General features: G+C 42.3%; 1 protein-coding gene across 5 annotated transcripts in view; it reads right to left on the bottom strand.

Annotated features, from left to right (window-relative positions):
• The window catches only part of SLC6A6 (solute carrier family 6 member 6), a 58897-nt gene that overhangs the window by 29013 nt on the left and 14049 nt on the right, over positions 1 to 15835 (bottom strand). For all 5 annotated transcript variants that reach the window (XM_042799531.1, XM_042799533.1, XM_042799530.1 and 2 more), the window contains 3 exons: positions 5441 to 5680; positions 4711 to 4845; positions 2219 to 2453 (listed from right to left, as the gene is read on the bottom strand). In XM_042799531.1, the coding sequence (XP_042655465.1) occupies positions 2219 to 2453; positions 4711 to 4845; positions 5441 to 5669 (599 nt within the window). In that variant the 5' untranslated portion in view covers positions 5670 to 5680. The remainder of the gene's footprint in view (positions 1 to 2218; positions 2454 to 4710; positions 4846 to 5440; positions 5681 to 15835) is intronic.

The following is a 15835-nucleotide window of genomic DNA, read 5'->3' as shown; positions in this document are numbered from 1 at the left end:
CGAGGGAAGAGTTCAGTGCACAGTGTTTTAAACTGTTATTTGAGGACAAAAGTTAAAGTGACTGCAAAGTGCAAGGAGAGTTGCCTGCACGAGCACTAATCTCTGAGCAAACTTTGCTCCATCCAGCTGTGCTACTGAAACAGTGAGGGCAAGACGGAGGGAAAGGGAAAGTGCTGTGAGGATCAAGGATTTGTCCTCCCACCTCAGGCACCTCCAGTCTGACCACATCTGTTAGGCTGTATCTACAGAATGATTTGGTTCAGCTTGCAAGGGAGTTTTGAGGACAGAAACTTGTTTTCTTTTAGAGGAAACTTAACTAAAAGCTCCACCCCTAGTGTGCTCCCATGGGGACATTGTTCCCCTGACCCATGGACAGGCTGCCCTGTCATCAGGCCCTTGACTGCATACCTACTGTGTCGTTACCCACAGAAAGCTCTGGTGTCCTCTGAGGTCATGAAGCCCCCACTCTTACAACCCCTTTTCCAACTCTCAGCCCTATTCCCTTCTGCTATGGTATCTTCAGTCTCCTGAAGTGGATGCCACCTGGGGCCCAAGGGAGCCAACCTGGACCATAAATCTGTGCATTACAGGAGTAGAAGCTTCTGGAGCAGGAGGGCAACCCCATAGCCTCATCAGGAGGCTGCTAAGCTCATGGCTGCCCCCAGGTACAAGAGGATCTGATCTGTGAGCAAAATTACTGCACAAAATTGGTGATGAACCCAGTGCTTCTGAAGTCCTGGGAGAGCTACTGTACTTCAGGGGCAGCACTGTGTGGACCCAGGCTTCTTAGGGAGGCCCCGAGGAGACCTTTGAACATCCTACCAAGCCAGCCACTCATTTGGATTCAAGGTTCTCAGTCACAGAGTCACTGTGGGAGAGTCCAAAGGAATGAGAATTGCTTCCTTTTTTACTGCAACTTGACTCTAACTTCCCCCAAAATATCCAGAGGTATCATTTAACAAACTTTTTCCAACTTCCTCCATATTTACAATATTTACAATGGAGGAAGTCACCTGGGAAAGTATCTGTTGCTCAACATGGAAACACAGTGCTCATGACGTGGTGAAAAGGAGAAAAGGACTACTCTTACAGCTTGTACCCCATCTCTCACACTGGTCACCGGTGCCTTTTGACAAACTGCTCATCCAAGATCCAATCTGCCCTTTTTATTCTGGCTCTTGTGTAACAGATTTTAGTACAGTTAATAGGATTATTTTTTCCTAAACCTAACGCATGCCAAATATCTTCAGCATGAACATCATTCCTGCTGGAGCTACTGGCTAACAATTCTTTTTAAAAACAGAAAAGTAGGTACAAGTTGATCACAGACCAAACTGGACTTTAAACATGATGAAAAAGCCAAGCTGGGTCAGAAAATAATTCTACTATTAAGTGACCATCTGAGCAAGCCAAAAAAAAATTCTCCCTATGCTATTTGTAGATCCTTTGGATTTAAGTTTCCCTACAGGTGCGTTCCTCTGCTGCTATATGTTTTGATGCCTATATAAACACACATGGATTTGAGGTCATGTCCGTTCAGAAATCAGGTTATGCAATATAAATTAAAACTTGAAAAATAAGAGAGAAATGGGAATAAGAAGCCTAGGCCTGATGAAATTAAGGCATCTGGCAAAACAGAGTCTCCTCAGAGACTGCAGAGAAAAATGATGTAACAAAGATGACCTAAGAAACCTACAGTACGGGACAACGTCCACCACCTCTGTCAAGTTTTATTGCTGAGGTCAATGCCTTGCATCGTTGTCAGACTGATAAGAGGTGTGTTCTAGCTTCACAAAGTGTACTGGAAATACAAACAGCTGGGGAAGAGGGAGAGGCAACCACAAAGTGGTAATTTGTCACTGTTTCCACTGTAAATCACTGCTATCAGGGCATCTGAAAAGCTGCATGCATTCAGAGAATCCCAAGCAAGAAGGAAACAAGTTTTCTTCCAAACTAGAAGTTGCACTGGGCTTTTAGGGCTCCCTGTATGCTCTAGGATGAATGCAGTTATGTATCTAACACCTTCCTCCACCTCTCTCAGGCTTTCCAGTCTGTCTCAAGATGGGCAAGAACCAGTAGCAATCACTGGTTAAACAACTGACACCCAATATTTCTTTTACTATCTAACATTACTTATGGGGCTTCCATAAAATCTCAGGCCTGACTTCTGGCATGCCACCAAAGCTCCCCAAAGGCACCGTGAAGAGGTGGTACTTACTCCCAAAACTCTGTGACAGGAGAGGTGAAGTTAGTGGCATTCAGTGATATCCAGAGTGTTTTGTTCTTCCTGAGAGTGTCTTCCACGCAGGTTGGCGTGTTCCACTTCTGGTGGCAGTGCGCCCACGGCAGGACGCTCTGGAATGACTGGAACAGGTAGTAGAGTCCCCAGGCCAGGATCACGATGTAGTACACATTCAGAAGGGACACAATCACTATGGAAGCATAACCAATTCCTGATGAGAGGGGGAGAGAAAAGAAATACATCCAGATGTGACAGCCGCTTCTTGCTAGGGTGCCTCCTGATCTTGTGGAGCTGGTGCTATTCCCACTGCGTTGCAGACTTGTATCCTGCTCTACCACACTGCTGATGGAAATAACGCAACTCAACTCCATCACACATAAGCACAGACCTGCCACCATCTCTGACTAGCACTCAGGGCTGAATTTCTGGCTATGGTTTGATGACATCCGAGGGGAGGTCTGCAGGCATCTACCCAATTTAACACTAACCCAGCTATTTCAAGTTTTAGTAGAAGGAAGTCAAGGCATCATGCTTTGCTTATTTGGGAGCTACACCATCTCACTTCTTAAGCACTTACATGGGCAACCTCGTTCTTGCCACACAGTCCCCCAAGCCAGCTTCCTTGGAGGCAGCTTGCTGGGCAACCCCTGCACCACTCACACCTATTGGCTGGCTCAGCTTATCCTATGTGCAAAAAAAAGACAGTTCTTGAATGAGTTAAAAAGGAAAATTCCAGAACTATCAACATGAAAGCTGCTGTTTCTGCCCCAATTTCACTTGTGCAAAGGAGGCATGATATTTGTAGCTGTTATGGTTAATTAGATCAATGTTTAACTCAGCTATCAATATTTGACGATAAAAAATGTTCCCTGTTTGTTTTTAAAAGCAGGGTCATGGGCAGATAAGGGTGAGTCCTACACAACTTCAGGAGGTAGCGGAATGCTGTTCCGGTGGAGACTTTAATTAAATACACAACTGTTCTCCTGAGTCTGCTATCTCTCTCCTAGCTTGACAGCTTAGCTCCACCGGCAGATTCATACTACGTCTTAAGTCAGAAGCAGTCACTATTTTTTTAAATGTAAAACTGAAGGACTCCGAAAAGTCCCCTTTACTGAAAATTTTTTAGCTCCATAAAGCTTACAAAGATTGTCATTTAGGAATAACAGGGAAAAAAAAGAGATTTCCTTTAAAAACTTCGAGCAGTCTCTTACAAGAGGATGAAAAGCCTGTGAGATTCTCTTTAACATCACTCTGACAGCTACCCCGGCACCTGGGATACCTGCCTCATATTTTACAGTTTCAAACATTATTGCAACAGGAGTCTTTATCACCACAGATTATTTTTATGCCAGATGAAATCAAGCAGAGCACATGCTATTTATTTTGTACAGCTGCATTTCATTCAGGATACACAGCTAGTCACATTATTAGAGCTACAGTTTCTCTTTATGGATGCCTGGGAGATTGCTATTTAAACAAGGAACATTCCTTCCTCCTCCTCCTCAAAAAAAAGGCTTCATAAAAGTGGGAGGAGGAGGAAGAAAATGGAGCTAAAGCAGCACAATTACATCAACTTTAGCAGCGTTCAGAGTATCAGGTGGGAGTGTGAGCCACAGAGAAAGCCCTCACTTCTGCTTGGGGTGACATAAGGGGAGAGATGCCTGGAACAGCAACAGTGGCAGAGCTAGAGACACGTCAGCGTGAAGTGCCCACTCTTTCCAAATGGGATTTGAAGAGCGCTGCTCTGTTTAGTGTAATTATTCCAAATGACTCTGCCTGTGCTATCCCGCTGTAAAGGGTAATTTATTCACAAGCTAGGCATCCTTGGTAATTTTGCTAACATGCCTTTCATTTTTCGTTCTAGTTAACTTCCAGATCAGCATTCATATAATTCCTGTGATATATAATTCCTGTGAGCGGTGAGTGATTCTTCATTTGCTGGCACAGGCCCTTCGGTAACATCAGACCAACGTGCCGGTTTGCTAGGACCTGCTCAGTTATGACAAAAGTCCTGTTCCTGAATCCTACCAAAAAATGCTGTCCAGGTTTTGGCTGTATCAGTAACAGACAAATGATGCCAATGATAAGCTTTCACATGGCAGAGGGATTTTGATTTCCAGACCAGAATAACATTTTGAAGATGTTTTCACTAAGGTCATCTAGGCTTCCAAAACAACACCTTCTCCGATACCTGTGAACAAAATGTGCAATTGCCCTTTTACGGCATAATATGCAATTTCTTTCTTGCTTATCGGCAGTTCTGTCAGTTAACAAGATGATAGTATCAAAATCAATACCTTTCAATACCTTGTCCTTCAGACTCTCTGACTTCTACTTTTCCAGGAACCAATATCATACCTCAATTACTACAGCAAATAGCTGCGTTAATGGACATGAGGGGAATAGTGTTGCTGCATATGGTTTACAGAGGTGTCTTTAAGCAGTAAAGCAGAAGAAGATGTACTAACCAGTGAAAATAGGGCAGATCTTTTCCCAGCATGTAATTCCACCTTCAGAGGTATACTGTCCTAGCACCACCTCCAGGAAAAACACGGGAAGACCTCCCCCAAACAGGAAAATGAAATAAGGTATAAGAAATGCACCTGTTGAGAGAATATCATAGTACAAAACTGAGCTTAAGTGACTTCATACAAGACAGTCTAAAAAGTGTTGAGAGACATATATAAACAAAGAAGCATACTTGATACTTTAATATCAGTATACAATAATCTTATTCTAGGGTATTTTTGCTCATATTTGAACTCTACAAGTAGAATGGGTATATGAAGCTGGAAAGGGCATTTTCTTAACTTTCAAATATGAAAATCTGCAATAACAATGGGGTTAGGCACACAACAGTTTCACATGGCTCAGAATGTTCTTGTTTTGAAATCCACTGGTCTGAAATCCTACTGGTCTATATTAATAGCATATCTTTTGGTTAAAACTCAGACTCAATTGTAGCAGAAGTAAAAGAGCAGAAAATGTTCATTAGTATAAAATTTTAAATTGGTGTTGTTTTTCTATAATTAGGTTTTAACAAAAACTATTAAGTAATAAAACAATCTCTCCCAAAGACTGGCGAGGAAAGCAGAAAACAGATGTGTGATTATTCTTTTCAAAAATTGGGTGAAAGCACTGAAACATGGCAAGCATAAGGCAGACAGATTGATTCATGAGAATGAAATAAATACTCACCTCCGCCATTTTTGTAGCAGAGATACGGAAACCGCCAGACATTGCCTAAACCAATAAATCCACCAGCCACGGACAGCAGAAAGTCAATCTTGCTTGCCCACTTCTCCCGCTGGGGTGGCTTTCCTTCTGCCTCATCCTCAGGCCGTGTCCCTGGGCTCTTGCCGGGGGAAGGTTTGAGGATGTCCTTGTGGAAATCTTTCAAGCACTGAAGCTTTTCCTTTGTTGCCATATTTCTGCTTTCTACATAGGAAAAAAAAAAATACCCTGGGTTTATTAAACCGTCGTTACTGGTAGAGCTCTCTAACACTGCAAGAACTGTTTAACCAAATACATTCTATAAAAACCAATGCTGTTTATCAAGCTGAGATATGAAAATACATCTGCTGCCTTCGCTGACCAGGAGAGGCAAACCACCCCCGGCCTCTGCAGACACCTCTTTGCAGCCAGTGCAATGTAGGGGATAGCAAAGGTTTGACACTGCTGCCTGCCTGCTGGCTGCAGACACAAGGTGTGTAAACACTGCACGCTGCATCGGCATCAGCAAATGGTGTTCTGAGCAAGTGTCTCATGCTGTTTCCATGCCCATAATAAAGTACAAATCACTGCATCTGATTCCTTCTCAAACATTTAAGTGAAATACAGCAGAATAGTAAATCTCACCTTTCCAGATAAACCCCATTCCTCTATTTCCCAATAACCTGAACAACCCTGTATCATTTATTGCCTGCAATTTCCTTTCCCTGAAGTATTATAAAGCTTTCAGAAAACTATACATTCATAAAAACTGGAATGGAAAGTCATTTGTTCTAATCAACCAGCAGGAACTGAAGGAATCTTTTCAGTTTATTCCATTTTCATAACTGCACTGTTTTCCCCTGACATCAATAAAGGGACAAAAATAAACTTTTATATTCAATTATTGTTTTATACGCACCTATGCAGTTGAACAGTTTGCCAAGAATGATGGCTCCTTAGTTAATTAAAAAGTCACTGGCATCAGTCACCTGATGCAAAACCCAAGGCATATTAAACCATATCTGGTTTTATAATTTATATATATAATTTATGATGTTCAAAAATCACAGACTGTGTAAAAATAAAAACACAAAGAATTACTCTAACAAGTGCATTTTTATCCAGGATTTCCTAATGAAAACAATTTAGGAATAACTTGTAGCTTTTATGTTAACTCAGATCTCCAGCATATGAGGCCAATTCATTCCCCACATAACCCAAGTGACTTTAGCTGGATCTGACCAGTTATTTTTGCATAGTGTTTTGATACTGGAAAGCACATGAAATTTTCACCACAACCAGGCAAACCAGCAAGTTTATTCCAGACCACAACCATTCCCTGATTGTACATGTCATTATGGGTACACAGTCATAAAAAAATCATGCTACAGATTATCTTATTTGATAGCTGCAAGCCTCCCTTGTACCTGCTTGCTGGTTTTGATCTCTAACCTGATTTAGCTTGTGGCAGTGACCTGAAACCTGAGTTGACATTAGCTCTGCAGGAAGTTTTTAATCCGAACATGATTTTGAGATAGATATGCATCACTGTACCCATAAATCTTTCCATCCGCCATGGAAAGTTTCAGGAGGCTAACATTTTCACAAACCACAGCAGCTCGATATTCACCCCGCTCACATATTGGTGGCCTTTGCAAAGCAGGTATTGTGACAGCCGTCGCCTATCAGGCCACGATCTAAAAAGGGACTTTAATCTTCATAATGCTAATCGTTATGACTTTCTATTGTTTTTTAAAAAAGGCCACTGCTGACTGCACAAAGGTGATATGAACAACTGCAATACCTCCTGGTCAACACCAGAGAGAGCTCACAGAAGGAGAAAGTTAATCATAGGGTGATGGATCATCACCACCCACTGTAGGGGTATGAGAGCAGGACACTTATTTCTCTAACATATCTCCTATTGGTTGCTATTAGTGACATGGTATGTCATGAAGTAGTGTAGTAACTGAATAAAAATGGTAGGGCCAGCTCTATAACAGCCTTTAGGCACCTAGTCGCTTTGGGGAATTAATTCACAATAGTTAACTTGTGTTCCTAGTATCATCCATGGAGATCAATGGAGGTGCAGTAGCCTTAACCTCCCCAGGACATCCGCATCTCACTCCAAGCCCCGAACAGGTATCACCCTGCATCATCCCCCAGAATCATCTCTCGATGGAGAAAAAAAAAAAAAAACAAAACCAAAACACTAGGTGCAACTGCTTTTCTTCAAAGAGATACCTACAAGGTGGCTGATGTCCTGCTCTTACGGCAACAGCAACCAGACATGGAGAAAGCCCAATTTCACTTTATTTTGCTATTTGTGCTGCTTGAATCCCTATCTTTCATCTTGCAGGAGAATGTCATAACCATCAGGCAACAGGCTATTCTGGGCTGAAGGAATGGAGGGCATTCGGACTGTCTCTCATGGAAGCTGTTCTTCACAGGGGTTACTGAAACACTCATCAACAGAGGAAGAAAGCGTGCAAGAGAGTAAATCACACCTAGTGTTTAGGGTACAATCTCATTTTTCAGACAATTTTTCAGTGAACTGCTGGGACAGCCATTAATCTGTTTAACAGGGCACAGAGATATATAGATTTATAGATCTCTGCAGGCTTAAGGTTTGAAATAGGAGCCTAACTGCTCCCCATGGGGACTGATACTGGAAATATCCCGAAACAGAACACTGGGCACATGGGCTACCCTTATGTCAAAAAAACAAGGGGACCTACAGACATCAGCCGCCTCCGAGATTAAAAGCTCTTCCAGGATTGCAATTTTTTGCAATCTACTTTTATCTTGTGACACAGGGTTCTTTATTTTTCTGCCAGCTCTAATCTTCTTGCCTGTGGATTTACTTTGACCCAGGTGTTACTCACTTCTACTCAGAGTTTGCAAGCCTGCCCAGTTGATTGCATTCTGTAAATCCTAAATCTCCCTAGGACAAGGTGATCACCCTGTGGTTTGCCCTAATTACTCGCACACCAAGTGTGAAATGGTGCCTTTTCAGACTCCTACTTTGTAACTGCGTGGGACTGTATTTTAAAAAGGGATTTCTAATTTGTGTTAAGACACCTCAAATTAACGGTCATGCTTGAAAACCTAATTATTGAGTGCACATTTTGTTTCAGTCTTAGCTGGAGTGTGAAGATGGACTGTGATCTTTCCCTTAGCCCACAAATGACAAATTCTCAAGGTCACACTTACTTTTGGGGTGGCCATTTCATTGTACGGGTGCCAGGAGATGGACCACCACAACCTTGTTGTGAGTCACCAGCTCTTGCTAGTGGGGCATGGTACAGTACCTATCCAACATCTGCACAAAATTAGTAACAGCCCAGTTTTACTGTGTATCTCTTATCTAGTCTTGCTAAAATCCCGATTGTGTTTCGAGGGCCAGCAGCTGTGGCTGGCAGGCACGTACCGTCGACCAGTACCATAGGAATTGACGCTAAGCGGCCACCTGGGACTGCGGTCCCAGCCCATGTCACGTTCAAGGGATGTCGGATTTATCCCCCTTTGCTGCCAACCATTGGTGTCCACCCAGCCATTCCCAATTACAGGAACTGTCTACAAAGGCTGCAAGGGTGGGGGGTACAGGCGATTCTCCTTGGCGAAGAAAAGCCAAGAAAATCAAGTTTGTTTAGTGAAAGGCATTGTCTTTTTCCTTAATGGGGCTGGAGTTTCATTTCCTTTAGTTATGTCCCACAGGGTGAGGTTAAAATATCTCTTAAGGGAAATAGTCTGACAGAGATGCTGAAACAATATGTTGTCACCGCCCAGGTCAGAACCAGAGAATAATAGGTTATTTTTACTGTATCACTTAGCGTGGATGGTATCTGAGATCTAAGTCCATCTGATTCCCCCAAGGAAATATACTGTAAGAAAATGCTCTTACAACCACATAATCCAAAAGGAGCAATCCAAGTCTGAGGCATATGTCTGCCTCCCAGAGACACACGTCTGCCTTCCAGGAGCCACATCTGCCTGTGAGAGTACCCCCTCCAGGAGGCTTCGGATGGCCCCAGGAAGCTCTGGCTTCATCTGATGAACTTAATAGCGATAAATAAAAAGGAGCAGTCAAGCCTGCCATTAACAGTGTGCTACTAGGCTGAGTCCAGCCAAACAGCTACAGCCTGACCTGAAAGCAAGGGGAGAAAGGATCCAATTTGGGCCAGGCCCAGGATCTGCTCACATATACACTGGTACAAACCCTAATTAACTGAAGATGAAATTATTGATGGTCAAATTGATGGTGGTAAACCATGGAAAAATAGCACAAGGGAGCAAGCGTGGGTGCTTTGCGCTTCTCAAGCATCTGTTCCCTGGTGCAGCTAGGAGCACCTCAAGGGCTCCTCTCCTTCCACAGGAGAATCACGCATCTGTCCCTTATGCCTGGTGCACAAATTTCCTCATGTGAAATAACCCAAGCTCTCTTACTGCCCCCTGTAACTGATTAGTCTTTGGTACACAGCTGAAAATACCAAAAGATTAGCCACAAGCAGAGCACTTTCGCAGCCAACCCAGCTTGTGCCATCTACTGTGCTTACAGCTATCGTATCTTTGCACGTACAGCCTGCACCTCAAATAACCCATACCCTTTACAAAATACTGGCATTGAAACATAATCCTTCATAACATGCAAAAAATGAGGGGTAGGGAATGAGAGGGGCACTGGGCAGAGGGATCAAACGATGAGAGATGCAGATGTGGGAAGGCCACCAGCACGGACAGGACCCGCTGGTTGTCAGATCAGACACAACTCACATTACTGCTGAACCACTGACTTTTTTTGATAACCCACAGATTACGCATCTGAAAATACACTGTTCAATTTCTGCTTTAGAATTACAGTAATGATCTGCTCCAAGCTTCTTCTAGTCAGGAACAGGCAACCAACGCAGGGTAGGTAACACCTTCCAGGAGGAGCCCTGAAGACAAATGCATCATGGATGCTATACCTCATTTAATAATCTATAAAAATCAAATATTCAAAAGAATGGTTTTACAAATGCTGATGGAAACACAAAAATCAAAGTCTGCCTGTACACACAGATACATGTTTGTAAATATTTACACATGCTAAAATGCATGCCCTGTCTTGCATCTGAAGATCAGAAACCACAGCAAAGGAGCTGCTTCTTTTTTGGTCAGCACATATAGACTTTGAATAGGGATTCCACACACTGAATTGGTGACTAGGATCATAACTGAACTTTTGTTTTCTAGCTCCTTCTTCTGTTAGAAAACTAGAATCAAAATAGATACTCACAGTGTCTCTGACCTTGATGGGAATGCTGCCTGAAGAACGACTACACTGCTGATTTTATGGACTATTTTTCCAGTGTGATGTATACCACCACTACTTTTGCTTTCAAGAACCCTTTTCTACTAAGTTCAGCCTGTGCAGACTGTACGTCTTGAGCTTCTGAGTGATCTTTCCTCATCTTCTCTCTCAATGGCTTTTGGAAGACATTTGTTTATCACATTATAATTAATTTTTCTAACCCTACTTAAGCTCACTGCCTCTTTAGACATTACCATCTCTCTTACTTTTCTACCATTTTTTTCTTTTCTAGCTTGAAAACTGAAGTCAATCTTCCTTAAAAATTGAGCTTTTCTAGATCTGCCAACCAATTTGTGGGATGGTTCTTTTTTAAAATTATTATTTTATATTCATATTCATTAATATTTCAAAATTAGCTGCCCTGGTTGCTGGATTAGAGCTGCTCTTCAAATAAGCAGCTTCCACTCTCATTGAGAGTAATGGAAAAGCTGCTATTGATTTCAACAGTAGTAGGATCAGGTCTCGAATGAAACTGCATTTATTATGTTTGGCTCATTTCCTAGGATTACTTGGAACTTTGAAAGCTGTAATTCTTGATGTTGACAGCTTTCCCTCCCTCCCAGAGTGGTGTGGTTAAGCCAATCAATACATGATTAAAATAAACAGCCCCTTGATCAAACTTATGGCTTTAGTGTAAGTCTTTCTGATCTGCAGAAGAAAAAGTCTATGTTTGGCAGCCCTTGAGGCCACACCAGTATCCAAAGAGCACCTGACATCATTTATCGTCCTTAACTCATATCCAAGTTCTTTCTGCTTCACTGAACAAGACACCTATGTTGTCTGAAAAATAATACCGCTCCCTTTATTGCACACATTGCCTCTCTTCTTAAAAATGCCTCTAAAAATTCCCTCAACTACATCCCACCATTCTCTTTGTCTTTAATGGACTCCTCTTTGTCTGATTACTTTTCCCTGGGTATGGGTAGTAATATAAACATTTATCTCTTTGTCCTTTCTTCTTTCTCAGTTTTCCCTCCAACTTTTGCCATCTCCCTTCTCACTTCTTCATCATTTCCTTTTCTTTCACTATGACACTTTTTTTTAGTCTTATAAAATTGACTGGAAAATCTGCTACTGACAATTTTCTAGGAGCAAAATATACTCCTTTATAAAGCTGAAGTCTATTCTGAAAGGAAAGCCCAGGGCTTAATGCAATTTCTTTTTCATTAGTTGTGGTCTGGACAAAAGGTATCTTTTTTTTCCCACATGCTTTTTTCTCGCTGATGTTTCCATTCATGCTCTTCAAATGCTTCAAATAGGTACCATGTCACAGCACAGAGCTGTTATAAAATCCCGCATCTTTGCTCAGATTTCAGCAGCAGAAAATCTGCAGTCACGTAATACCCTAGATGCTCATTTTGTTCTACTTATTTATATGAAAGAACAAAGCAGTTACAACTAAACCCAGAACAGGAGGAAATTAGAAACTCCTTTCCCGTTGTGTGGGGTGGAAAAGAGGAGAACAAATATCCACAAACTCCAAGGGGTTTCAGAGGGAACATGACCTTGGCCCTAAACACAGGGGCTGAAGTGAAGGTGATGATTCCCAGCCTCAGAGGGATGGAGCCAGATTCCCAAGGGAGATGGACCAAGGCAGCCCTGGCCCCTGCAGCAATCAGCGAGGAAGAACATGGGATGCAGCGAAGCAGAGGACTGGCATGTTGCATCACACTGATTACGACTCCATCCTACTGACATCCTCTGCGTGCACAGTGTCCTTGTATCCCAGTGAGAAACCAAGCGTTCTACACCGAAGAGCCATGGTCCTCCTGCTCTGTCCCCTCCTCAAAGAAGAAAGCCCAAGGGTGACTCTTGCAAAGAGAAGCATAAGGAAGGAGAGCGAGAAAGCAAGGGTTGGCAGAGGCAGAGAGAACGAAGGGAAACTGCTCATCCCTTGTACACGGTACTGGTAATTATGTGCAGGAGAACATCCAGTTAACACTTGGTTTTGTTCACAGGAAGCCAACTGCTGACCTAATTTAATGCCTCTGAGTGTGCCAGCTAACAGCCTCCTGACTGTCAACAGGCTGGAAAGAAGCACCAGCTCCCTGCTGCCTTCCCTGCATACTCCCGCTGCTGTACCAGCTCTCCCATTGTGAAAGTGAAAAAACATTAATTCACTGGGCGACAGCACCTCTTGAGGCCCTTGTCTTTAAGAGAGGGCCCTTACAAAAATGCAGGAGTATATCCAAGTGATGTGGCAAAGTGATGGCTTTCCGAATGAGATGGGCATTGTCAAAGAAGATTCAACGAGCTGTGCACATCCTCAACTCTTCAACTACCTTGTATCCTGCAGTTGTACAACTTTTGACCAAAGGAACAAGTATTTCCATATTTTATTTTTGATTCTGAAGGTCTGCTGTTGAGTGGATTGCAATTCTCTAGCAAGTCTTGGTGTCAATTAAACTAGTTCTACTGCCACAAATAAATTACAACAAAATCTATAAAAGATGTCCCTCATCCTGCTATAAAAAAGGCAAAAGCCCACAAAGCTTATGAACTTGAATAGTCAGTGGTGTGCACTGTGTTTATTGAATTTTTTGCATGTGATTAAGAACATATTGATTCTATGTGACACATCTGCAAGGCACTTAAAATGCATGTTAATGTCAGACAGCAATCTCTGTGCTACAATAACCAAGCAGTGCCCCAGTACAGAGAAGAGAAACAATAAAGTATCCATTTAGTGAAGCAAATGTGCAATAAAATGTATGAATTCATTATTTCAAAATAATATTTTCTTGGGGATAAATCATTCCACCCTCACCTGATTTTTCAATTAATTCTAAATGTAGCCTTACCTTTACTGAGTTTACTAATGTTTGTGTTCAGGGCTTTGTTGTAATTGAAGATTACTGCACTTTTTCAATATGTTTTCCAACTAAGTAAAAACCAGATATATGTATAAGATTACATGTTTTTGGAAAAACAAGCAGAGTTTTCCATACCCACTGATGGCTTTGATCAGCTTTGTAACCAGGTTGTTGTCATACCTGCCTAGGCCACTTCCACACATAGACAGGGTTGTGTTTTTATTGCCTCTATCTGTTCATCTTAACTTAAACAATAACTGAGGACAGTTTTCTATCCGACCTGTGGCAGCTGTTTAAACACGTTGTACAGTACCTTATCCCCACAAATCTAGATCCCAACACCACTGATGGAGGAGAACAATCCTTTCTTCTTCTTTGCTCCCATGCCCCATCTGCATAACACCTCATTTGTTTTCTAGAACACACTAATGGAAGGAAGAGTTGTGTGACACGGCATCGTGGGTGGAAAGCAGTCAGCCAATGTGTACCAGGAAAACAGCTATTACACACACGCGATCAGCAGTGTTAGCCCCATTACAGGGCTATAAAGTCTGAGAAGGTTACGAAGCCCTGAGGACAGAGCCATGAGCTCTAAAACTTAGTGATAAGAGTGAGCTACTTTTGATTTCAGCCTTGCCATTTCCTCCATGCTGGCAGCAATTATCAGCAAAAATATGATTCAGTGACAGAAATGAGCTGTAGACTTTTAAGATGAGGAGCTAAGGTGAAGCAATGTCTCTTGCCACCAAACTGTGGTTCTCAGGTGACTCTGGTGCTTGGCCAGGGCACCGCTGCTTCACAGGCCTTCAGCCATCAGAGATTTCCTAAGCACCCTGAGGTTTAATTTACTGTTGTTGTTTTCTTTCCTTCAAGAAAAAAAAATGGAGCAGAAACTTTAAGCATATGAAGTTTCACACAGGAAATGAAATCGAAACTACTGATTTCAGAGCAAAACAGAGTGGAGGGTTTCTGCAGAAGATAAGCTAAAAGAAGAAGTGGCAAAGTTGATGAGCAAGCTCCCAGAGTGTAACTTTGCAAAAAGGTCGGTGAACTGTAGACTTTCACACACACACACACAAAGCGAAGCTGTGTAGACACTATGGTATTTAGTTGCTTTCATGCGGCTGGTTCCAGGTGCTGGCTTGCACAGCCAGACAGTGGCACGTTTTGTTTAATCCCAGAACAACCGTGGCTTGGTCCCCAGCTGCAGCTCCATCCTCTGAGCTTCCTTGGCCGGCCAGAGCCACTCACCGTGCTCCCAGAGGGCATTTCAGAAGGAATACCACTATGTCTTACATGCCTCTCAATAAGCATTATTTGATCAAAGATCACATCTTTTTTTATCACTACCAGTATGTTTTGAATGTCTGAGTTGGAACTAAAGCCTTTGGTATTGATCGCTACGCCAATATGCTTTTAAATATCACGATTCAGGCTGATTCCCAATCAGGGGTGTATTTTCAGTTCACTTTTTCCACAGACATCTGACATCAGCTTTCACAGACGGAAAGCTGCACTCATTTTTATGTTAAGAGATATGAAAACCAAATAGTGCCAGAACAAAGACTTCACTTCTCCAAGGAAACGAACATATAAACCACTTCTGCATACCACAGTCTGCAAAGTGCAGGGCACACACCAAGCACAAACAAAACCCTGATCCCACACACTACTTGGACAAAAGCCCCACCAAGTTCACCCTGGAATTTCTGCCTCTGAAGGGAATTTTGTAAGAGCAAGGCTGATTCCAATACAAGAAACAAGTATTTGCAGTCCTACCTTTATACCAGTGTCAATCCCACAGCCTAGAGGTACTTGCTTTTCTGTTGGCTTTTGCAGCTAAGCATCCCCAAATATAGTATGACGATATATGAGCAGCCTGAGTATTTTTCTCCATCTCTTATCTTTTCAAACAAACACCAGCTGATGGTTTTCATTGCAGGTTGTTTTTATAGTCATAGCTTAACTACTGTAAACTTAACCTACTCCTGTTGACCAGTTGAGAGACGCAGTTCATAAAGCTGAACCGTTGAGGATCTTTCTTAGTGCAATTTCAACTAAATTAACATGCTTACACTAGATATCAATGTGGCACATTAACCTTTAATACCCAAAGCTGTTTTCATCGTGACTACAATTGTTTTTCATATTTTTTTTTTGTGTGTGTGTGTGCAAAAGGTAATTATAGACAGGTGGGAAACTGTTTGCAGTTCC

Source organism: Tyto alba, unplaced genomic scaffold (assembly GCF_018691265.1).
Source record: "Tyto alba isolate M040663 unplaced genomic scaffold, T.alba_DEE_v4.0 Super-Scaffold_3, whole genome shotgun sequence".
NCBI classification, from domain to species: Eukaryota; Metazoa; Chordata; class Aves; order Strigiformes; family Tytonidae; genus Tyto; species Tyto alba.
Note: the sequence above shows the minus strand (reverse complement) of the source record. Positions and strands in the feature narration are given on the sequence as shown.